The sequence below is a fragment of the Drosophila bipectinata genome, chromosome 3L (genome assembly GCF_030179905.1).
Source record: "Drosophila bipectinata strain 14024-0381.07 chromosome 3L, DbipHiC1v2, whole genome shotgun sequence".
In the NCBI taxonomy this organism is placed as follows: Eukaryota; Metazoa; Arthropoda; class Insecta; order Diptera; family Drosophilidae; genus Drosophila; species Drosophila bipectinata.
Window position 1 is genome coordinate 6,869,567 of NC_091738.1, and position 25,552 is coordinate 6,895,118.

General features: G+C 42.4%; 1 protein-coding gene across 2 annotated transcripts; it reads left to right on the forward strand.

Annotated features, from left to right (window-relative positions):
- The first annotated feature begins 15,699 nt into the window (after positions 1-15,699).
- On the forward strand, positions 15,700-25,250 carry Nrt (Neurotactin). 2 transcript variants are annotated; one of them, XM_017232139.3, is made up of 3 exons: positions 15,700-15,986; positions 22,113-22,762; positions 22,825-25,250. In XM_017232139.3, exons 2-3 carry the CDS (start codon positions 22,156-22,158, stop codon positions 24,753-24,755), a joined length of 2,538 nt encoding a protein of 845 aa, XP_017087628.1. In that variant the 5' UTR covers positions 15,700-15,986; positions 22,113-22,155; the 3' UTR covers positions 24,756-25,250. The 2 variants fall into 2 exon arrangements, with proteins under 2 accessions (XP_017087628.1, XP_070135513.1); XM_070279412.1 differs by lacking the exon at positions 15,700-15,986 and adding an exon at positions 21,933-22,040.
- Positions 25,251-25,552: the final 302 nt, after the last annotated feature.

A 25,552-nucleotide genomic window follows, 5' to 3' on the forward strand; every position in this document is an offset into this window, starting at 1 on the left:
CAAACAACAAAATGCGGCGACAACAAGAATTCACAGTGTGTATCATAAAAAAAATTATATTCAGTTCTTGGGACTTGGGGACTAGGGACTAGGGGGGCACTGGAAAGGAAGTGGGGTCATTGGAGTAGTAGTTTGTACAACTCGTTTTCGCTGGCAACAACAATTTTTTCAACATAATAATTTGGCTTTGAATTACACACATTGCACAAACAGCAGCCACACAGTATACTGCCAAGTTCATTGACTCGTGTGCCCGGAAAGCTCCAAATGATTGCAACAAGTTTGCATAAAGCAGTAGTGGTAGTGGTAGTACTGGAGCTAGTGCTGATTATTTTAGCACTTATTAAATTTAAGCACAAGCGGGAAAACAACAGGCACAGAGCATAACAGCCTCATAATTATCCCCGGCGTAATCATGATCATCTCGATCCGGGGATCGAACCGACGTGGCAGCTGCATTCACCTCCACTACTGCTTAGCTTCTGATTCTTTTACTTTTTTTTGTTTCTACTTGCAACTTGCCACTTGCAGCTCCTCGATCAATTCAATTGCCGCTTACTGGCAGAGCAAAGAGATTCCAGAACAGAGATGATCTAGCAAGGGATATCTTTAAGGTAAAAAATAGAACAAAGTGGGTTTTTCTTTAAAACTATAATCTTAACCTTTCCTTAAACGATTTCTAGATCTTTAATATATTTTTTTAATTATTAAAATACATCTCCCAAAGCTCATCTCTGATCTCTGGCCTGCATATGCAAAGCCATCATCCGTCTCGTCTCGTTTGTTCGGAGCGGTCCGTCCAGTGTCCATTCGTCCGGACTCCGGACAATGCCCGGCAGCTATTTTACACGCCATTGAATTGTAAGTGCGGGGAACACACTGGACTGGAGTGCAGATGGAGATTCAATGGAGATGCTACCAAATACTAGGCAGCATGTGATGAAAACATATCCCGAGGCGCAGAATCTGGCAGAAGCTTATGCAGTTGCATCTGCTGTTGCAGTTGCCTCTTGGGTGTTGTGTTTTTTAGATGATCCCCCGCACTATCCACGATCTGTACTGTTTTTGCAGATGGTCTTGGTCTTGGTCTTGGCTGGAGGGTTTCGGCCTCTCACTTATACCATTGATTGTGGGATTAAGACAGTTCCTGTTTCTATAGCTCTAGAGGGGCACCTCCCATTTCCAATCTCCCATTGAGAGATACACTCTGATTCTTCGGATATCTTAAAGAGATTCATTAAATTGGATACGATTTCTTTAGGTTCTGGTTTCTTCAAGTGCATCCTATCACATCCCGTGTGCTGTCCTATTGTGGCTCGTTTCCTGCTTTTTGCAGTGCTTTGTGTGCCATTCTGCTAGCCTGCCCTCCTTTGCTGTCTGACGTTGCTTCTGAATCGGATTCGGATTCTGTTTCTGCTCCAGCGTTTGTGTCTGGCCTCGTTTCCTTTCACAGGCAACTCGTAGCGACGCGTTGGCAACATCATCATTACCTGGCCGCAAAATAAAAAAATACAAAAAAAAGGAAGAGTAAAAAAAAAAAGGAGAACAAGCCAACAGCAACAAAAATGAACCATTTTTCAGCTTTTCCGTTGAGTTCATTCAACTGGCGCCGCCTGCTGAGATTTCTCCACCATCCACCATCCACCGTACCGGGATGGGATCTTCCACCTTCTGCTTCCTCTGGTCGGCAAACTTTTCTGTTGACAACTAAAGGCTACGTTACGAGGAAAGAAACCGAGTTTAGGGCCACCGCTCTCCACCGTTGATGGATGCAACTGTTGCAACTGCTTTGCTGGATAATCCCCCCCATTAAAAGTTGGGACGAAGGAAACACAAGTGGGATACTCCAGACAAATTGTAGTGACTCGTCAAATATCCATTAATTTAAATATTTATATAATACATTGGGTTTTTCAGTTTTCAGATGTTTGTGGCTTTATTTGAGTATGATACTATTCATCAATATCCATAGACCTCTGTCCAGATCGTGAGGCTATTGTTCTCATGTTTCCAAACTAATTACTGGCACCTGTTACCAATCCTTTGGACAACAATGTAGTCCCGAAAACTAGAGGGAATGGAAAATGTATATGTTTCCCGCTGGCTCTGGCTGTGGATGGGGCCTGGGGCCTGGCCTGGGGTGAAAATCGTGAGTGGCGGAGCTTTCGAAAATGTGCCACGTTGCACTTGTTACTTACTCCGGAGTCCGGACCCCTTTCTTTACGTTTTAAGAGGAGAGCAATCGTGTTTACCGTTTGCTGCCTGCTTGCCTCAAGATAATTTTTCCAACTTTTTTTTTTTGTAAAACTGTGAAAAACTCATCGAGAACAGGAGGAGGAGGAGGGGGGAGTCGACTTGGAGCAGCTGCACTAGCAAGTAAATCTAGGCATCCCGGCATCATCATCTTCTACTTACTGGGCCTGCTGGGTGCTTATGGTTTATGTAGGCAACGTGCTCGTGAGTGCTAGCGTGGAAATCTTAGAAAATTGTTCATTGTTCTCCGCGGAAAATGCAATTTAATTGCATTCTGTGAGGGAGCAGGAGGATAAAAATCGTACGTGGTGTAAATATTATCGGCACCTCCTTGGTCTGGAGTCAATCAATTAGGTCTAGATCGCACTGGATCCTATTAAATGGAATTGCCAGATGCCAGATGCCCGATCATTGCCCATGACCGACCCGGAATGTAGGATTGAACTTCAAGGGATTCCAAGGCAGGCGGCCTTTAAAGCCAATTCTCATATCGTATTCCAGACATACATCGCCCTCTTCATTAATTTCAATTTTAAAACAAACCCAAAACATGTCTAACTGGATTTTCTTGGCAGATTGTCACTTTAAAACTTCCAAATCCAAGTTTTTGGAGCCCTCCCCCCATTTCCATAAATCATTTGTCATTTTGAGAATTTTCCCATTTGCCAACATATTTTTTTTGGGCACCCTTGGCAGAAACCCCCATAGAAACAATGGCCTGAAAAAACCCTGCATTTAAGCCAAATGTGAAAACCAACAAGTATCAGCCTAGAGGGAGTGGGAATGATAGAGAATTGTGAACGCAATAAATTTATTTACAATTCACGCACGACAACACCAGTCTTTCCAATTTGCATATTCATAGAACTTGGCTTACACCCTCGTTTTGGCCAGAGGCCTCAGCACAAAATTTGAATTCAAATTTGAATTTTTATTTCATTTTTCCGCCAGAGGAAGAGGAATCGCAATCGCAGTAGGAATAGGTAGTGGATACTGGTTGGAGCACGTGCTGTGGTTGCTCGTAATGACGTCATTAAGTGGTTGCAGCTACCAAACTATAGCCAGAGATAGTCCCCCACCCACTTTGGTGGACCATTTTAACATTCTCCTTTCCCCACGGCCACGATCATTAATCCAAACGATGCGATCTTTGACATTTTTATACATTGTCAGCCATTATCCCAAAGCAATTTTTTTTTCTAATGGAAACTCCTTCCTTCTTTGATCGGATTTGGGCGGATTCGGGAGAGGCAGGGACTACTTCCAATAGATACAAAGATTAGTCGAGAAAAATTGTTAATGGTTATTTTTGAGGTAAAATAATTTCGTTCCGCGGAACGAGAAGGCTGGTAGAAGACTTCTGAGAAGAAGACCATCGGGGAAAAGTCGTGAAAATCGTTTGCCGGATAATTGCTGATCAACTGAAGGTGGTGGGGAAGGAGGCGGTGGTGGTGGTGGAGCACGATGGCTAGGAATAGGAAATTGCTTGACCCACAATCTGAACTTTGTAAAAACCGAATCTAGGCTAAATGCTTGGCGGTGGATTGATTTTTCTCTTTCAGCGATCTCTCAGATTGCTTGCCCTGTTAGAGGAAACTATAATTTTGTCGACATCGGCTATTTTTTATGAAAAGGGAGGTGTTCTAGAGGAGCTACAAAGAATTTGAAATTATACAAAGGAGCTATAAGTATTGAGAATCTTTTAGTTAGACTCCGAAATTAAGGATGTGAATTCTTAAATATTTTTCAAAACTATATTGTTTCTACCACCTATTCTTTATAGACATTCTTTAAGGTTTTAGGTTGAAGCTATTCTTCAAATGTTTTAGATACAATCTGCATTAATATAATACTTGAAAATTAATTTTTAATAAAATTTTGTACAATTTTTAGATACATAAGCCTTGAAAAATAAGGAATGCAAGCATCGGTAACAATTTCTTGACCGTAGAAATTCACCCATTTGTAGATGGGTTTCTCAACTAATCCACATTATAACTTTATTCGATTTTGTGTAAATTTTTCTAAAGGTAACTTTCATTCTATTTTAAAAAGAAACACTTTTATTAATCAGAAATATATCGTATGTATATGTATGTAATATACATATTATGTATCATTTTAACCGAAAACAAAGAATAATAAAAGATTGCAACCCAAAATTATTAAAGTTTAGTTTATAAATGTAACCCAAAACTCTATATCCCATTAATGTTGTACCTTTATCAAGGGTATTCCAAAATTTCAGGTCAAGCTGGAAGCGAGAATGCTATAATTGCCGGTCAGAGGAGGAAACCAGAGTGGATGTGGGTTCAAGATTGAGGTTCACTTCAAGGGCCACAGCCGGGCACAACGTTTACCGGGTGCTAATGATGACGTTGAGCGGCTCTCGAGTGGAAAGAGATTGAAATGCTTTCTGAGCATTAACAGCATTCATTTCGAAATTTGTCATAATTGGCCATTTTATTGCGTTGCTTCTCCCAGATAAAGTCTCGGATTTTTACCCCTTTTTTTTCTCTCTCTGGAGTGGAGCATTAAGTGTCATTTTAATTTTTTTTTTCATCCCATTCCCAGATTTCTGTGGGATCTTTTACTGTTTCTCTGATTTCCCCCCACAATTTCTGGTTCTGGTTTTGATTTCCTTTCATCCTCACGCTCTGTCTGCGGTGTCCCCATTTTGTGTTTTCATTACAATTCCATCGAATTCCCTTTGGGATGCTGTGAGGGAACTTTTTTTCTGAAAAAGAAAACATTATTTTTTTTCGTCTTGTTTCTATCCAGTGCCAAATTTGCCTCCTGATTTGTTTATTTTTATACCCTTGCAGAGAGTATTATAATTTTGGTGAATCGATCTAGAAATCGTTTAATGTAATCCGCTTGAGAATCGGCTGAGAATTGGGGAAGATATAGCCATCACAGTGGACCCTAGAGGGGAAAACCCCTTTTTCAAGGGATCCCATTAGGAAAAATGGAAAAAAAATCTAAAAAATATTTTGTCTCAAGATTTTGATGCAGGATTATGGCGAATCGATCCAGAAATCGTTTAAGGTACTCCGCTTGAGAATCGGATGAGAATTGGAGAAGATATAGACATCGCAGTGAACCCTATGGGGAAAAACCGCATTTTCATGGGGACCATCAGGAAAATTGGACAAAAAATCTAAAAAATATTTTGTCTCAGGATTTTGATGCAGAATGGTGGCGAATAGATCTAGAAATCGTTTAAGGTACTCCGCTTCAGAATCGGATGAGAATTGGGAAAGATATAGCCATCACAGTGGACCCTATAGGGGAAAACCCCATTTTCAAGGGATCCCATCACGAAAAATGGGCAAAAAATCTAAAAAATATTATGTGTCAGGATTTTGATGCAGAACGATGGCGAATAGATCTAGAATTCGTTTAAGGTACTCCGCTTCAGAATCGGATGAGAATTGGGAAAGATATAGCCATCACAGTGGACCCTATAGGGGAAAACCCCATTTTCAAGGGATCCCATCACGAAAAATGGGCAAAAAATCTAAAAAATATTTTGTGTCAGGATTTTGATGCAGAATGATGGCGAATAGATCTAGAATTCGTTTAAGGTACTCCGCTTCAGAATCGGATGAGAATTGGGGAAGATATAGCCATCACAGTGGACCCTATAGGGGAAAACCCCATTTTCAAGGGATCCCATCAGGAAAAATAGACAAAAAATCAAAAAAATATTTTGTGTCAGGATTTTGATGCAGAATGATGGCGAATCGATCTAGAAATTGTTTAAGGTACTCCGCTTCAGAATCGGATGAGAATTGGGAAAGATATAGCCATCACAGTGGACCCTATAGGGGAAAACCCCATTTTCAAGGGATCCCATCAGGAAAAATGGACAAAAATTCTAAAAAATATTTTGTGTCAGGATTTTGATGCAGAATGATGGCGAATAGATCTAGAAATTGTTTAAGGTACTCCGCTTCAGAATCGGATGAGAATTGGGAAAGATATAGCCATCACAGTGGACCCTATAGGGGAAAACCCCATTTTCAAGGGATCCCATCAGGAAAAATGGACAAAAATTCTAAAAAATATTTTGTGTCAGGATTTTGATGCAGAATGATGGCGAATAGATCTAGAAATTGTTTAAGGTACTCCGCTTCAGAATCGGATGAGAATTGGGAAAGATATAGCCATCACAGTGGACCCTATAGGGGAAAACCCCATTTTCAAGGGATCCCATCACGAAAAATGGGCAAAAAATCTAAAAAATATTTTGTGTCAGGATTTTGATGCAGGATGATGGCGAATAGATCTAGAAATCGTTTAAGGTACTCCGCTTCAGAATCGGATGAGAATTGGGAAAGATATAGCCATCACAGTGGACCCTATAGGGGAAAACCCCATTTTCAAGGGATCCCATCACGAAAAATGGGCAAAAAATCTAAAAAATATTTTGTGTCAGGATTTTGATGCAGAATGATGGCGAATAGATCTAGAAATCGTTTAAGGTACTCCGCTTCAGAATCGGATGAGAATTGGGGAAGATATAGCCATCACAGTGGACCCTATAGGGGAAAACCCCATTTTCAAGGGATCCCATCACGAAAAATGGGCAAAAAATCTAAAAAATATTTTGTGTCAGGATTTTGATGCAGAATGATGGCGAATAGATCTAGAATTCGTTTAAGGTACTCCGCTTCAGAATCGGATGAGAATTGGGAAAGATATAGCCATCACAGTGGACCCTATAGGGGAAAACCCCATTTTCAAGGGATCCCATCAGGAAAAATAGACAAAAAATCTAAAAAATATTTTGTGTCAGGATTTTGATGCAGAATGATGGCGAATCGATCTAGAAATCGTTTGAGGTACTCCGCTTGAGAATCAGATGAGAAGTGGAGAAGATATAGCCATCACAGTGGACCCTATAGGGGAAAACCCCATTTTCAAGGGATCCCATCAGGAAAAATGGACAAAAATTCTAAAAATATTTTGTGTCAGGATTTTGATGCAGAATGATGGCGAATAGATCTAGAAATTGTTTAAGGTACTCCGCTTCAGAATCGGATGAGAATTGGGAAAGATATAGCCATCACAGTGGACCCTATAGGGGAAAACCCCATTTTCAAGGGATCCCTTCACGAAAAATGGGCAAAAAATCTAAAAAATATTTTGTGTCAGGATTTTGATGCAGGATGATGGCGAATAGATCTAGAAATCGTTTAAGGTACTCCGCTTCAGAATCGGATGAGAATTGGGAAAGATATAGCCATCACAGTGGACCCTATAGGGGAAAACCCCATTTTCAAGGGATCCCATCAGGAAAAATAGACAAAAAATCTAAAAAATATTTTGTGTCAGGATTTTGATGCAGAATGATGGCGAATCGATCTAGAAATCGTTTAAGGTACTCCGCTTGAGAATCGGATGAGAATTGGGGAAGATAGGTAACAATTAGGGAAGACCTAGCTATCACTGTTGGCCATTAGGCGACTATATCCTATTGCTGAAATATATCTCCGGCTCCGCCCGACGTCAGCTTTCCTTTCTTGTTTATTTTTGGCATTTATTTTCGAATGGGATAGGTATTTGTGGCTTTTTTTGAGGAGTAAGCAGATAAGAAACTGGGGGATAATGAAATTAGATCCAATACGCCTGACAATCAAAGGGAATTTAAAAGTTAATATTTTTTCGCCGAATCTTGAAAACACTTTAAGCTTTTCGTGACTGGCGGTGTCAGATAAAATTGGAATTGATCTGAAAGTACTACTGGGAAAGCAAATCCGATTGCAGACGAATGGGGGACTATAATTCTCAACGATATCTTAGCTATTTCGCTGATTGATTGATTGCCGGGCCCCGTCTGGCATCGGATCTGACCCTGAATCCGGACTGCCTGCAGTGCCAGAGAACCAAACAGAAGCAGCCAACTGCAACTGTGCCGCTCAGTCAGAGATCAATCGCAAAAAACTGCGCAATTTCAATAATTCACAAAAGGAGACGTCCCAAAAACAAAAATAAAGTAAGGAGGAAGTTGTAATACGAGGGGGGTGGGGGAAGGAGGAGCGAGGAAATCGTGGCCCCTTAGAAGAGTTATGGCTCTGTCAATGTCGAACCGAGGGGACGACCCGAAAAGAGCTACCAAAAAAGGCAATGCCAATTTCAGATTGGGAACAAAATGGGAATGATGGCGGGAGTCGTGGGATGGAGGGACTATGCGTCCCCCCCCACATAAAGCATAGAGAACCCCTGGCTTTAATAAACGCATCGCTGCACAGACAACTGCCAATGAACCCAATGAGATATGTCTAAAAATTGCAAGCCAACTCGAAGCAATCAGACCTGACGCCCTCCAACGCCCTAACTATCCCTATAAGAAAAAAATCCGAACTAACTTTGAGTTTTTAAAACAAGAAATCATATCTTTTTTATATTAAACTTAATATAGTTGTAATATTTGAGTTATAAATAATTATTTACCCTTTGGAATTGCAACGAGTTGATCATTAAATTTTCCCTGTGTGCAACACTGCATCATTGTCAGTCAAGTTGCAAGTTGTGCGCTCCCATTTAAGGCGCAATGACGCTTCGCTCATGCGCATCACGCACACGACACAACGCCCCCTGCCTGTCGCCCCCTTTGCCCCCTTTGGAGTCGAAACTGGCAGATCCTCCTCTGCTGATTGCAAGCTCCTCCACTCCAATTGTCACCAGTACAAGGAGGAGGTGGAGGAGGAGGAGGAGGGCCGGGAGTAGTGCATCCATTGCCCCAAAACGTTTTCTGGGCGCATTATCAAAGCGAATCGGAATGGGAATTGGTGGAGAAGCGGCGGAAAATTCACGACCTGGAAACTCTACTTGAAGATCTTTTCTTATAGAGGGTATATACTATGTTATAGAAATTATATCAACATAAATACATATATATTTTATAATATATATAACATTATGATGATGAGGCTATGATAGATATCTATCATATCTTTAGACCTTATACTATAGTGTATTGATAATTCTCATATTCTAACCCTGTTGTCAGTTCACTCTCGGATCTGCTTCATTGCCACATTGATGCAGTTGCACTCAGTTAGTCAGTCCCTTCCAGTTTGCATTTTTTTTAACCAGGCTCATAGCTTTCCTGGCGACATGTTGGCTATTTTTAAATGCTGCATCTGCAGCAAATTGCAATAAAACCAAAGGCCATTTCAAATTGTTACATGGGTAGGACTACACCGGAAGAATCTTTAAAAGATCCTTAAAATGTAACACATCTTTAATAGCTCTTCATTCTTTCAGTGCAGTTCTACCACCTTTTTCTCTCAGAGTTGACAGCTTTGCGCTTGAATTGCCAATTTTTGCCCTGAACTTGAGATCTGGGCTGGCTGGAAAGCTGCAGCTGTGTCTCGAGCCTAAGACCCAGTGGGCGGACCATCAATTTCGCCCCAGAGCTGAGAAAGACCTGCCCCTCCGTTCCGCACTGCACACACCTCCTCGTCATCACATTAAGACGGGCCTCAGGTGTTCGTTGGGCCTCTTTACATGTAACTGTTTCGCTGTCGTTTCCGGTCATCAACTTGGCCACTTACGGATGTGGATGTGCTTACCCCCAAGAAAAACTGCTTTTTGTTTGGTCTTCTTTCAGGCACGCAGGCGGTTCAACTGGATTGGACTGACTCCCCCACTTGGTTGGATTGAAGACCCCGGGGCGACAGAGCGCTAATGACATTCAACACTTGTGTCCGAAGCTTTGTCGGCGGCCTGGGCTTCTGTTTTTATTTTTTTTATTTCGTGTGCACGTGTTGTTGGGCGAAATTAACATTTAAATGTGCTCTGCACCCAACGGTTGCACATCCGCTAACGAAGATTCTTAATGAAAATTCGAATGGAAGCTGGTGATTCTCAAAAGACTTTGTATCCCAAAGATTAAGTATCGGAATATGAATAAAAATCACAAAAGAAACGGCAGCCACCCACGCAGATTGCAAAAAAAAAGGAAGAGAACTTTAATTAAACACTCGCAGGGACCACCAACCAAGAGGGACACACTCTGGAGGAATACTCTGGAAAGAAAAGAAAAAGGAACCCCGCTTATCCGCAATATGAGTTGGCCTCATTTTAGTGGCAATCAAATGCACGACCCGGCTCTCGGGTTGCCTAATCAATGTGCAGTATCTCAGCATCCATGGGATACTTTTGCATCTCTTTCCATCTCTGCGGCAGCAGATCCATTTCCAGCGACAGCTGTCGAATTAAAAAATTGATTTTCTCTCGAGAGCATCAACCTTGGATGCTTGGATAGGAATAATTATGGGTCGGCAGGAGGCACCCAGGCATCTGTCAAAATAGAAATTGAATTTTTCGATGATTTCAGCAATGGGATTTCAAAGATGGGGATAATAGTGGGTAGTGGGGAGGTATCTTTATGACATTGTGAAGTTGACTTCTTTGGCAGAGTTTCAATTATTCACGCTGCAGTATCCAAGTATCGGTCAGATACAAAAAAGTAACTGATTTTGTTTCGCCTTTCGACCGCAAAGTTCAATGGCACGCGCTCCTTCCCTGCCAGCTGTCGACTGTCTCAGCGAGTCGGCGATGAATCCATCAGATACTTTTCAACTTCTTCTGGTCATTTCGGTTGCTTGTCCATCTGGCTTTTGTCTTAATTTCGATTCGTGCAGCCAACAAAATGCGCTGCATCATCTTCATTAGAGCGGCTGCATCTTGGGCCATGGTTGCATGCAAGATGCGTATCTTGGAGATAAAGCAATTGTATCTAGCTGTCGGGTCGTTGATGGGCGTTTAATTGAAAATTTATTTTCGATTGACCAGCGACAGAGCTTAATTATCTCGAACGTGGAACGGTGGAAACGGTTAAGGGGGAAGCGTGAATTCAACTGAATTGCATCTTAAAGATACTTTGCCCATTGTTTCTTTGGCCCGCTTTGGCATGTTAAGCGGATAATTGTGATGCAGTGCACGTGGAAAATAAAGCAAAAAGAACTTTGAAGGGTTTCCTCGAAAGCGATTGCAAATGACAAATGACCGCCCACACAGATACTCAGATACACAGACACAGGCCTGAAGATACTTACTACAAAATGTCGCCCACTCTCGGCGACTTTCTGGGCAACTGCAATGAAAATCAATAATTTGGCAGTAAGTCAAAGTTTCAACCGCATTCTCTCCATGTGGGTGGATGTTTCTATCTGTATCTGTGTAAGCTTGCCTGTATCTGTGAGCTACATTCTGAGCTAATCAAATCAAGCCATCTCCGTGCCACTCTGCCCCCTACATTGTGCATCAATTATGACGCATTAAAGTCAACTTTCCTTTGAGAAACAATTTACGAATTCACCAAATTGTAGGAAGTTGGATATTAATAGAGCTGGTGGACCAGAGTCTGGGGGAGGGGGAGCTGGGCCCCCAACAACAGCCAGAAGCCTCCATGCCATCGCCCACACGGGGCACGAACTGAGAACTGGGCTGCTGCTCCCCGGCACTTTATGAGGGGCAGCTGTTCTGCCTCTGAGGCTTCCGATGGTGGCAGCTTCTGGCTTCAGTCCTTTCGTTGCAAGCATGTCAATGTCAGGCCTCCAGTCTCCTCTCTTAAAGATTGCAGCACAGTGCTTTGAAAGTGATTTAAAGTCTTTTTAATAAAACTATATATATAAATATCCATTCAAGGTATTCTATATCTATTAAACTTCTGTAGTTGAAGCTTAAACTTTATAAATCTCATTTTATTACTAGAAATAACTATTGTACAGAAAAAACCACTGTACTAGTGACAGTCTTCAACGTTAATCTGGACCGGGTCTCAATTGAAGACGAAACTCTGAGACCAAGCCCAAGTCTCAGTCACTCGTCGGACCCTCATTGGGTGTTTCTGTGGCGAGTGCAACACTTTAAAAAGTGCAACGACTCTGAGACTCTGACTGCTCCTGCAGCTTGGCCCTGCCCGGGATTGTCAATTTGTGTTCGCACTTCAGATGCAAGTAGAAGTAGCTCTGAGACTGAGACTGACTTTGAGACTGAGGCAGTTGCAGTGGCAGTGGCAGTGGCAGTGAGAGATGCGTCCCCTGTTCTTCTATTGTCTGTGATTATTCCACTCACTTGACTCTCACACTCACTCCAGCTAAGATCCAGGCTTCACTTTTTGTATCTTTTTGTGTCACGGGCAGGGCATTATGTACTGAAGATTACTAAAGATTCGTTTTCATTCTTTAGCATTCATTTGTGCATTTTGGTGTTCATCTTTGTGGGCTACTCTGGTCTATATACAGATGTACTCATTGTCACAGCATTTCAAAAGTATCAATGACCGGGTCTGGTGTGTTTTGATTGCTCTGAGGACTGGAGATTGACCCTTGGAGAGTCGTCTTGAGGACAACTTGTTTTTTAATTAATTGTTAAGAAGGGAAAGTCCAAGTCATATGGCGGTATATTCTGTACAGAACTAGGGAGGTTCCCTTCAGGGAATTTCTTCTTGTTTTGATGAGAAATGTCAAGCCGAAGTTCTGAATATTTAATTTCCTAGAAGGTTCTGCATTTTGGATTTAATATAATCAGCCCACACGTAAATTGTTGCAAACATTGTAGTCTCGGGAGGGAGGACCATACCTTAGCCCCCACCTACAGTCCTACAGTTCCAGACGCAGTAAGTCCCCTTTAAGGTGTTTAACCTCAGGTCTAAAGAACACTTAAAAGCGTTTCATGTTTTATCTGGAAGGCAGCACGGGTCTGTAGCGGCAGTGGGACTGATTCCATTAAGGGGCGCCGCAACACCACCTCAACACTTGCTGCGCCTGTTGTTTGCCACATGTCCCGCATCCCAGAGCACAGTCCTCCAGCCTTAAACCTCGTCCGGCCTCGGCATCGGCCTCGCCCTCGCCCTCGCTCCGCTTTAGTTGAGTAAATAAAACAGTAACTTTTGCGGTTGCCCGCAGACAAAGTGGGTGGGTTGCAGTGGTGGGCCGCAAAAAAAAAAAGTTCCTTTTTTTATGTCCGAACATAATTTGCAACGGGGCTACAAAAAACAAGACGAATTTTTATGATTCCGGGGTCCTGCCAACTTCCTTGTTCGCTATTTGTAGTCGACTTTGAGGCGTTTATGTGTTAGAGACGGAGGTGGAGGAGGAGGACTAAGCACACCCACACCCACACCCCACTCACAAAAAGCCATATAATTGAGCTCAAACATTAAGCGGCTTTTTGGGGTTTACCGGACATATTGTAACCGAATCATCGAATGATTGAATTACATTCTGTGGGCTAGTCCTCCAAAAAGACTCCTCACGAAAATCAAGAGGAACTCCTTAAAGGCTTCGATTTCGTTTTTTGGGTTACCCCTCTCTGGTTTCCTGTTCCACCCCGCCCACGCGAAATGACTCAAATTTAAATTAAACTTGTTAATTATTTCGCTGAACAACCCACACACATATAAGACTACAAGACAGGAACATGTGTTCATTTCTCCACTTCCTGTGCCACTTCCCAATGCGTTCAACATATTTTTGCGGGTTTCCCCTCAAAATGATAATGAGATCCGATGCGATCCGATCGGTTTTTTGATCCTTCTCCGATACGTGACAGGCATGCGTCAAACTATATAACGTAACTCGATGCTACCTTTATTTTCCATTCCAGTTTCCCTTCGACATTTGTGGCCTTTTCCGGAGCAGATGTCGCCTAACATCATGTCTAATGAAATGCTTCAGTAGCTCCATAATTAAATAGGGAACCCTCATAGTTCTGGGCGTGAAAGTTGTTGACATGTGGGCATGTAGTTGGGGTCCCTCGATCGTTGGGGAAGGAGAGAGCTGAAGGAAGGATCACTAATCCATTCCCAGCACGTGTCGTCCTGCTGGTTCTGCTCCAATCATTCAAAAAACATCTGTAGAATTCACTGTCTTTCTAAGATACCATTCTTTTTTTTTAAAGAGTTTGCATCCCTCGACTCGCAATGGAAAATTCCTGAAAATTCCGGATTTCCTTTGGAATATCCTTGTTAATCATATTTGCTTCGCAATACTGTTCCTTTTGTGATAAAGTTGATGTGAAAAATCATCGAAAAAACTTTCCTTTCTCAGGGGTAGGGAGCTGTATGAACCCTCTTTTTAAAAATACGGGGTGGTGGGAGGTAGGCTACGATATACAGGAAAGGGTTAGAGTCCTGTAATGACGCATCAGGACTTGGAAAGTCCCTACATCTGCCAGATGTTTCGGTGCTATAAACTGCGTTTCAACACTTGCCATTTGGCAACCAGTTCTAGAACTCGTCCTGCAGGACCCAGAACAAAATAAAAACCAAAACCCAAGCCCAAATCCCCAGATCCCATGGTTCTGTTGGGCAGAAAACAAAAAAACACAATCGGGTAATAGAATATTTTGCATTTACTGTACAACCAAACAAGGAGAACGGAGAACATTATGCCTGGAGAGAGTGCAGCGATAGTGCGCTGCTTTTACTCTGCGCGCCACCCTTATGCGGGCTCTCTCCGTGCACTGGAAAAAATTATAATAAGTATTTAAAATTTTGTATACAGTGGGGAGAAAAAATTGGATGTTGAATTTCATAATTTAATGTAAGGGCACAGAACAAAAAAACTCAAAAATATGTTTTTTTTAATATTATGTATTTAATTCATAGGAATATGGAATATATTTTAATTTAATTTTTTTTTTTATATTTTAATTTTAAAATATCTATTTAGTAGATATAAATTCCAAATAGTATAAACTAACACAAGCCCGGTTAAGATTCTAAGCTTTAGAATCTTATGGGTTTCGAACTTTATTCTAAAGAAGCTCTTTTATTATTAAATTTTATTCTGTTATTAAAAATAAGAGACCATCACCTAAATTTATTTTTTATTCACGTTAAAGTATATGTTATGTAAAATGAGCAAAATTATCTAACTGATTATCTAAATATTTTTTAAACAAAGTATTTAACTCATAAACATAATTTTCAAATATATACTGAAAACTAGTAAAATTCTATGCTATGGTCAATGGTATTTTATAGCCTTAATAGGCGACCTATTACCAAACTAACTACCAAAATTATTTAAAACTACCAACATTTCAACTGCTAATAGTTCCTTCTAAAAAACATTTTTCCCAGTGTACTACCAACATTTAAAATTTCTCTCTCTCTCTCGCAAGCCAAGCGAACAGAGCCGGCATATGCGGACGAAACTGACAATAAGAGAGGACGGCATCAGTTAGAGCCACGCTCTGACCGACGCCGCACGCTTTTTGCTCTGCTCCGGTTCGTTTTGTATCTGTATCTTGTATCTGTTCGCACACAGTCCTTTAACACAACCCACTAGCCGACCGACCAGACTCGCGAAGAAAGCCGCAAAAATAGAAACAAGAAAACAAAGATAGCAAAAAATCAAAAACAAAAAAAAAAATAGCCAACAAGGAATAAGGTTTTTCTATTCCTATTGTGAGTGTTTTAAAAAAAGAAAAATCTTTAAAAAACCCGCATCTATTTTTGTGCATTTTGTTTTGCTCTGTCGCGGTAGAGTGTTAACAACAAAAAACGTAATAAATCAGAAAAAAAATCTGTACGTGTGTTATACACACCTAAGTGTCCTGCAGGAAGGACATCGGATTCGTTTCACGGTCTGCTACATGCCCACCCGCTGTTTTTCCGGATTCACATTCACGGATTATTCCCAATTGTCGCATTTCATCAGCAAGGAAAACAACACGTAGTGTTTTCGGAAATTTGTCGAAAAAAACAAGTAAGGATCAAAATTCGAGTGTTTGGGGAATTGTACAAATTTAATAAGATTTTTTTGGGGGAGAAGAGTTACACGACCCTAGGGGGTATTTTAAAGAAATGTTTCTAGAAACAAACTCAAAATAAAAAATAAATCACTATAATCCTTTAGTCATCTAATGAATTTCAAAGCCCATCATTAAATTCGAAAAATGTTACCAAAACAATTTAAATTACCTTTGAGGAACGATTTTTCTTTCCAAGCTCTTAATAAGATTAATGGCACTTCACGTTTCCATTGCACTAATCCCTCCAGAACGCATATATCTATGTATCTTGGGGTCTAATGGCTCGTGTCAATGATCAGACAGCCCCCCCTTTTCTAATAGCTCGTGTCGCGGATTCGAGGCAAAACATAACCATTTGACATAAATCACCGCCGTGACAAATCCTTTTGAACATTTCATAAACATAATGTGTGCTAATCCTCAAACGCCATCCGGAAGATATTTCAATCTATCAACATTAGAGTATAGGTGGGGGGCTTCCAAAAATAGACCAAGCGGCGACCCTTTCAGATCATTTGTATGCAAAGGCAGACGCCAGCTGAAATAAATCCCTAAAAAGTGATTCCGTAAACAGAATATCTTTAGAGTTGGGATACGGGATACCAGGAAACAATAATTCAATGATGAATTAATAGGCGCTGGCAATTAACATAGGAAAAAGATCCAAAATCCCGAAGATCTCAGAAGAAAGTTCCAGTTGGCAGCTGTTGGATGCTCCAGAAAGCGACTTCCGGGGAATCCGGGACCCGTCCAACTAAAAAGTCAGGAAAACATCAACAAAAGCAACAGAAGTACAAAAGACCAGGAGGGGAGTTTGGCTTTAAAAAAAGAAACGTGAAAAAAGTGAAGATGCCAAGCTGACGCAACATTTGCATTCGGAAAAAGATTTATTGAGGCAACTCCCCCCCCACCCACAGGCAGGGGCCTCAACTTCCAACTTCCCTCATTGTTTTGCCAAGTTTTCAAAAGACAAAGCCGCCAGCAATTAGGATGATGTTGCTGATGACGATGATGAGTGTGGCATAGTATCTCATTTTCTCACTTTACCCCAAAAATATGTCTATGTGTCGGAGTATAATCAAAAGTTTTCTTCTTCGTTACATTTCAATTGGAAATTGTTGTTTGCCGCTTTCACTTGAAATGTAAACAACAATTAAGGAGGAAACATGGAGAAGGAAATGGCCCCAAGAATACCAAACATTAACAACACTTGTGCCCCAGTCTCCCAGACAAACAAACAAAAAAAAAAGGGGTTCCATCCCGAGTTCATGGTCAACAAACCAAAATTTAGTTTCCATTTTGGGAAATTGTAAATCCATCAGTGAGTCAAGTGCTGGGATGCGATCGGTTCCCTCAAGGGCTGCTGACAATTGACTAATGAGGGTTACAAGAACCCAGTCTCATAAATACTACACTGACAACCTCAATTGCTCTGTGTGAAGTTTAGTTTTTCTAGAAACTCTCAGACCTCTAATCTCGAAGGATATCTTGCTTATCTTTATAAACAGTCTTGTGCAATAAAAAAAGACACAGAAGTCTAGAGTCTAGACGTTTGGATACCGAGCCTAGAACATGTCATAAAATCTGAAAAAAAGGCCCAAAAAAAGGTCATTGGGTATTAACAAATATTTGAATTCAAGGCTGTCCACTTCACATCTTTTGAAGTTGTTTGTCTCTCGAGTATAATTACAAATTCACAAAAAATGCCCTTATTCCCCATCACTTTCCTTAGCGCCGTCCGGAGATCCTTTGAGGTTTGTGGGACTTCATGTGCTCGTTTACCAATTTCCGCTTTATACCTGCCCCCGGAGATAATCATCCATCAAAGCGCGAAGGGCAGCGCGGAAACTCACATCGCACGTGCATAAACCTTTGGGTTTTGCGGTTTCTGGTTTCCTCAACTCATCTGCACTGAACAGAACTTGGGGTTCAGTTTTCATAAATGAAAAATAATATTCTTATAATTTTATGAATTTTTTTTTAACGTGTATCTTATGGTTGAGTACACTCTAGCAGACCCCCCCCCTATTTTATTTTTTGAAACACGTGTCAGATCTCATCATTAATCACCCTTCTTTTGATTGCCTGGAGAATATGTGGCCCATCATGCTCCATTCTCCCACTTGGCCAACTTGAATAAATTGCCATGAAATTAACCAACTTGAACCACGATATAATAAATTGTTAGATCAAAATATTAAAAGGTAATTTTAAAGTAGCCGTTGGCGGGTCTTGTAACTACATAGGAGGCGGAGGTTGGCCAGAATCCCCTCCAGAAGTCCATTAGCATGGCGTCCGGATGACAAATTGACTTCGTTAGAAGTCTTGCGATTTCTCATTTGGTCTCTCTCACCTGGCCCTCACCTGGAAATTGGAGGCGCAAATTGAAAAATTATTATGCCTGAGGTTATTGAATCAAGCCCTGATTGCAGGACTCTCAGGCGGGGGAAATGAGCTGGAGCCTCGAAATTGCATTGCAATTATGTGCATTTGTTGTTTTTTTTTGTTGTTGTCGGGACTGTCTAGACAAATTTCCTCGTACCTGTAATTATGAGCTACAATTGCGGTGGCGGGCTTAAGCGTTCGCTTATTTTTTATCAGACGATCTTAATGTCCGCTTGCGACGAGTGTCCTGAAATTGTTCAAATATCCTGTTTAATTGGGCATAAACGGCACCCACACACCAGGCACAACAAACACTTTAGAAAGTGCATGTCAAAATAGTGTGTTCCTCCCCAACTCTCCTCACACCTTACGACCTCTTCGCACGCACGCAGCGTGTACAACGCCATCTGGCGAGGGGTGGCTGAAACTTCCTCTGTCAGGCTTAGAGTCAAAAGCGGTGAAAGATGACCTGGGTGGGTGCGAGGTTAGGGCACAGGAAGTGTAATAAATAATAACAGGACGCAGATCGGTTAAGCCTCCCACACTCCTTCCTCCGGCTACTGTTTCCCCCTTCCTCTCGTAGCCCTTTTTTTGAGATCTCCCCCAGTATTTTGTCATTTTTTGGGACGATTTTCGTTTCATGCTTGGCTGCCGTTAGTTTGGTAACAAAAATTATGGTTGCAACTCTTATTTTAGGGTTTCAACAGGGGAACAAGAGGTATTTAAAAAATATAATTAAATTTAAAGTTTTTATTTGTCTAAAAATCTGTTTTCTTTCGAATAAAGTATACCCTTTTTAGAGGTTAGTTTTGAAGAATCAAGCTTTAGGAGAGGTCTATATCCAGGGGAGCTATCTATCTATCTCCCCCAAGAGCTTTTCAGCCCCTCCTATAACCACAATAAAGGTCCAAAAGCAATTGCATTTTTATGCATTTCAAAGTGTTTCTTGACATGTTTCCAGATACGAGATATTTCAGTAGAATTTATTAGTTGAACTCAAGCAACAATCTAGGAGGCTTTTAGTGGTTAGTTAGTAGAAGGAAAAGTAATGCTCCATGTCCCAGGATAATCTAATTATTAGATATATATTAGATAATATATATATATATATATTATATATTAGATTCTAATATATAAGTAGGATATGAAACCATGGTTTGAAAAGCATTTTCATGTTTTGAACAAAAACTAAATAAACAAAATATTATTCAAGATATTTTTTAAGAAATTCTTTATGAAATGGAACCTTATCTCCCATGTAGTACTGTACCCTGTCCTCTTACCATATTACTTAACAAGTGGTGGTAACTTTTTTATGTTTTAACGGCAATTTCCCTGCCCAGCAGTAAAACAAAAAAAAAAACACCATGAAATGAAAATAAAATTTTCGGGGATAATGGATAAAAAGCCGGGGGAGGGCATGTAGATTGGCTATGAGAAGTAAGCCGAATTGCATGTCAAACGCAAGTTTCGAATTTGATTTAATTTACGAGCCAAGACAAATTACAGACCGAACACACATATGCCGCAAAGAATCAAAAGGCCGGAAGGTTGTGGGGAAAACTGCGTGACTTGACAACATGGAACTGTTTTTTTTCCTTTCAAACGCTTTTCATGGCATTATGGGTGCGTCAACTTTGTTGGTTTGACCCCCCAATGGGAAAGACATTTTAAAGACATTTCTCAGCTAATTAACAATGATCGTAGACAGGAATGTATCGTTTATAACTAGGCTGTAAGTGATGAAGGATCATAAGAAGGATCATATTAAAATATGATACCACAACTTCAATATTGCCTATAGGCAGGCCTAAAGTTCCTTGGAATCAGCAAGTTATAAAGAGTTTTATGATGAAAATAAAGATTTAATTAGTCGGTAGCTCTGCAGCATCGTATTCTCGTTTTAAAGACCAAAACCTGTCAAGATTTTTTTAGTGCTCCCATTTTACAGCCCTGACACGCACTGTACAGATCCACAAACGGAGATAGTGACCGCAGATACTCCATTTCCAGTGAACTGTAATTACTTTGACCCGCTTCTGCTGTCAGCATAACATAGAATAGATTCCAACTAGTACGTCAAGAACAACAAGGAAGCTTATATAGACGACCCCATGACTTGTCTACACTTCGGCCAGACGACAACTTATCTCCACTCCGGTTCCCCTGTTTCCCTCCTGGCCTGTTAATGCCCTGAAATCCGATTCAATTGGATTTCAATGCGTCTCGTCTGTCCCCAACCCCAACCCCATCCCAGCCAGCCAACCCACTCCAGCCCACTCTTAGTGCCATGTGTGACACTCTTTTCACTTTCGATACGCAACATTGTCGGGGGCATGTTGCTATAGTTTTCGATCTTTCTATAGTTTCGTTTGGTGTCTTCCTCGTGCCCTGACACTTTTCCATTTGACCAAATCGGTGGAAAGCGGGAAAAACTAGGGAATGAACTGATAATGACGGCAGATTATGGCACGCAATGGGATGTGAACTTAAAGTTCACATTATAATGGAATTTCGGTTGATTTACATGACAGAGGTCGCGACTTGGCATAGTTTTTTTCTTTGCCATATATTTCATGTCGCCCCTATTGGCTTTCATGCGTGACAAGTAATGGACTTGTAATATGGCATCCATAGGGGGGAATAGTCTAGATTCTAGAATATTTACTTCATTTTTATTATCAAACACTGGAAGCTAAAATTTTGAATCAAAATTGATACTAAATGAAACTATCTGAGTTCCTTTAGGAAGAATATTTTTTAAGAAACTTTGAGAACCTTCTTTATAAAGAATGAGTCTCCCAACTTAAATGGCCTTTAAATGATCACGTATCCTGCCGTTTCCTAATGCAATTATAATGTCCTACTCTTTCTCAAAAAAAGTCACTTAAAGTTAATTTTAAAAACTCTGTAAAAAAAGAAAGCAAAAATTTCTCATGACTTCTAGCTGTTTCTGGTGCGGTCGATTAGCCTGGACGTGATTTGCTACTGTAGCCTGCTGCGAGCGGCGTTTCAGGCTAATGATCCTGATCCTGGCAAATGTCCTTGGCCGCTTTCCACGTTGATTTTATAGTTTTTCGCCAATTAAGAGATGTGTTTTTCCCTCGAAAACGTGAGATGTGAGAAAGGTGACCAGGCGCACGTACCAAAGACCAAGAATTTGTAAGAAAACCTTAAAAAGGATCTGTAACGGGGATTGGATCACATATAGCAGCTGTCTCGATTATAAATTTGCGGTCTTCCCGCCCCGAAAAAAAAACTCCATACGGCAGGATGGCAGGATGGAAATTCGAGCAAATATCCGCGTGCTACCTGAATGGGTCGCTTTTCCAGGTAGGATTTTCAGGCCAGGTAGGCAACAAAGAAAGAGATAGATAGAAAGGAAAACCCTTAAGTGATTGTGCAAGGACAATGCAGGACAGAGCAGCCGGCTTTGACATTTGCCAGGATCAGCTGCAGATCCTTCGAGGTCCCAGTCGTATATAAATCGCTTGCATCAGGCATCGGCAGCTAGAAGCATTTAAGCCAGCGATCGTGATAGATCCTAGATCGTAGATCCTTAAAAATACTAAAAAAAACCAAGAACCAAAGTGTAACATAGTTATTCCCTGAACTAAGTCAAGGTTTGTCTTGGCAAAGCATCTGAAATTCCCAATCTTCATACTAAGGAAGTGTTTTTCTTCTTTTATTTGTAGAATTCTCACAGAGTTCTCTAAACGATCTTGAACTATCTACAAGATGGGCGAACTCGAGGAGAAGGAAACCCCACCAACTGAGACCACAACCAGCCAACAGGAGGCATTGGACGAGCCCAAGGAAACCGACAAAATGCTAGACAAAAAGGAAGACGATGCCAAGGAGAAGAGTCCCAGTCCACAGACCTCCAAGCCAGCATCCCCAAACGCCGGCAAGAAATCCTCTCCGGTGGCGGAAAAGAAAGCCATCGAAGGTGAATCGCAAAAGCCCGGAAACGGTGAGGAGATCATCGACATTCCGGCCGAGAATGGTACCAAGCCATCGGAAGGTGATGACAAAAAAATCAGCAAGGAGGAGCGCGAGGTCAAGCCCAAGAAGATTCCCATCGGAGGTCTCAAGCTGCCCGGCTTCTTCATGAAGAACAAGCCCAAGGCGGAGGGAGACGGTGCCGAGGGTGAGCTGCTCGAAAAAGAGAAGGAGGAGGACAAGGACAAGGAGGCCAATGGTGATGCCGCCACCAGCTCGGGAAAAGATGAGCAGAAACCTCGTCCCGGACTGGGAGAACGTCTTCGTAGCTTCTTTGTGCGAAAACCCGCTGCCGAAAAGGAGAAGAAGCAGCTGGTCAATGGCGATGCTGATGCCAAGTCGGGTAAGTTTCCGAAAATCCGGAGATGGTTCTAGATCTCTTACTAATCATTGTCCTTCTTCTAGAAGCTACTGCCGAAGCTGCTCCCGCAGAAGATGGTGCCGAGGCGCCTCCCAAGAGGGGACTCCTGAACGCCATTAAACTGCCCATTGCCAACATGATTCCCAAAAAGAAGAACAACGACGATGTGGAATTGGGACTGGGCAAGGCCGGCCTGGCATCCATGGAGACCCTGGACGATTCCCTCAAGGATCAGGACACTGTGGATCGTGCTCCGGTCAAGACCAACGGCACTGATGAGATCAAAAGCGATCTGAAGGACGAGAAGCTGGCCGCTGAACAGAAACTGGCCGCCGAGGAGGAGGAACGTGAGAGACCCGTACCCCTTTTGACCCGCCTGCGTGGCTACAAGTGCAGTGTGGACGATGCCCTGATTGTTTTCGGCATCCTGCTGTTTGTCCTCCTTCTGGCCGTGATTGGCTATGTCCTGACCCACGAGACCCTGACATCGCCTCCTCTGCGCGAGGGACGCTTCATTGTGGCTGTGACTAGTTGTGGACCCGTCGAGGGCGTGAAGGAGGATGGAGCCTTTGCCTTCCGTGGAATCCCCTATGCCAAGCCACCGGTAGACGGTTTGAGGTGGCGACCAGCCGAACTGGTGGACAGCATCGATGGCTGCTGGAACGATACCTTGCAGACCCACAACAGCAGCGTGGTGTGCACACAGAGACTGGGCAACGGAACTACTGTGGGCGACGAGGACTGTCTGTATCTGGATGTGGTCACTCCACACGTTCGTTACACCAATCCCCTGCCTGTGGTGGTCCTGATTGGAGCTGAATCCTTGGCCGGACCGTCGCCTGGCATTCTTCGTCCATCGGCCCGCTACTCTCGCTCCCACGACGTCATCTTTGTGCGTCCCAACTTCCGACTGGGTGTCTTCGGCTTCCTCGCCCTGGATGCTCTGACCAAGGAGACTCGTCCCCCCACTTCCGGAAACTATGCTCTGACCGACATCATTGCCGTGCTCAAGTGGATCAAGCTGAACATTGCGAACTTCGGTGGCGACCCGAAATCGGTTACATTGCTGGGTCATCGCGCTGGTGCCACTCTTGTTACTACCCTGGTGACCTCCAACAAGGTGAAGGACCTCTACACCAGGGCGTGGGCCTCATCTGGATCGGCTATCCTGCCCGGAAGGCCTCTGAGCGTGTCGGAGAATCTCAACCAGCAGCTGATGGGCACTTTGGAGTGCGCTGATGTTGACTGCCTGCGCGAGGCCTCCAGCGAGCGACTGTGGGCTGCCACTCCGGACACCTGGCTGCACTTCCCCGTCGACATCCCCCAGCCCCCAGAATTCAACGCCAGCGGTCAGCGACACGAGTGGTTGGTGCTCGATGGTGATGTTCTCTACCAACATCCTTCCGAGTCGTGGAAGAAGGATCAGCCGACAGACAAGCCCCGGCTCGTTATGGGAGCCACTGCCCACGAAGCACACACTGAGAAGCTGCGCGAATTGCACGCCAACTGGACCCGCGAGGAGGTGCGTGCCTATCTGACAAACTCCCAAATCGGTGCCATGGGACTAACGGAAGAGGTGATCGAGCGCTACAACGCCAGTAGCTATGCGTCGCTGGTGTCCATCATCACAGATATTCGCACTGTCTGCCCGCTGCTCACCAACGCGAGACTGCAAGTGAGTGTGCCCTTCTACGTGGTCACCCAAGGCGAGGGCCCGGATCAGCTGGCCACCGTGGACGCCGATGTTCAGGCCATTCTGGGACGCTATGAGCCCCATACTGTGGAGCAGCGTCGCTTTGTTTCCGCCATGCAACAGCTCTTCTACTACTATGTATCCCATGGAACGGTGCAGACCTTCGAGCCCCAGCGACGGGTCATCAATGTGGGCCAGGATGCGCAATCGCAGGAGGACTTTGAGCCCTGCAACTACTGGATCAGCAAGGATATAGTGCCGCGATATGCGCGCGTCGATTAAGGAAGCCCCAATCCTAGCCACCCAATCGCTGAAGATATCTTTAAACCTTCGATACCCAACTGAGGATTGGTCTAACTAACAGACTATAACCTTTTTGAAGATCTCGTTCACTTCAGTGTTTCAAATCATGTTCTCCTGGATGTTTTCTGATCCAAAAAGGTCCTGGGAGTCATAGCATTTGTCATTCAATCTTTTGATATTCTTTTGAGAAAGTTCTTCTGGAAAATTTCGAGAAAATCGCGACTGTTTCCCAATCCTCAGTTGGCTAGTTCTAGATCTTCGTTTTTCCCCCGACTTCGTTTCGAGTTTAGTTTAGCCTAAGTGAATCTAGTGTTTATATATATATAAAGATATGTCTATCGGATTACTGTACATTTAGTTCTCTTGCAGTTTAAGTTTAAGTTCTGTAAGCTGACTCCATACGTCTCGACATTACGTATATTTGCTAATCTTAACTTTAATAAATACACACAAATCACACACAGACACAAAAAACACAAATAAAACACAACAAAATATACAAAATTATACTTGAAAAGTATAGATCTGCGTCTTTCAACTACCCGACAACACTAATCTATACGAATAACTATGCTATAAAACCCATATACAACTATATGTAGGAGCACAGGCCACATATAAAATAGAAACAAAACCAGCAAAACGACCAACGATTTAACGTTTTTTGATACAATTTTTACAATACTCAAGACTTGAAGGACTCCTCCAGGAAGTAAACCGAATTCATTTAGACTTAGTTAGATGGCCGCTTTGAGAACGAGCAATTTTCCAAATAT

Excerpts from the sequence above, each read along its gene's own strand:
- Nrt (XM_017232139.3), top strand. The coding sequence starts at position 22,156 with ATGGGCGAACTCGAGGAGAAGGAAACCCCACCAACTGAGACCACAACC. Across the intron at positions 22,763-22,824 it reads CGATGCTGATGCCAAGTCGG|AAGCTACTGCCGAAGCTGCT; the intron begins GTAAGTTTCCGA and ends TCCTTCTTCTAG.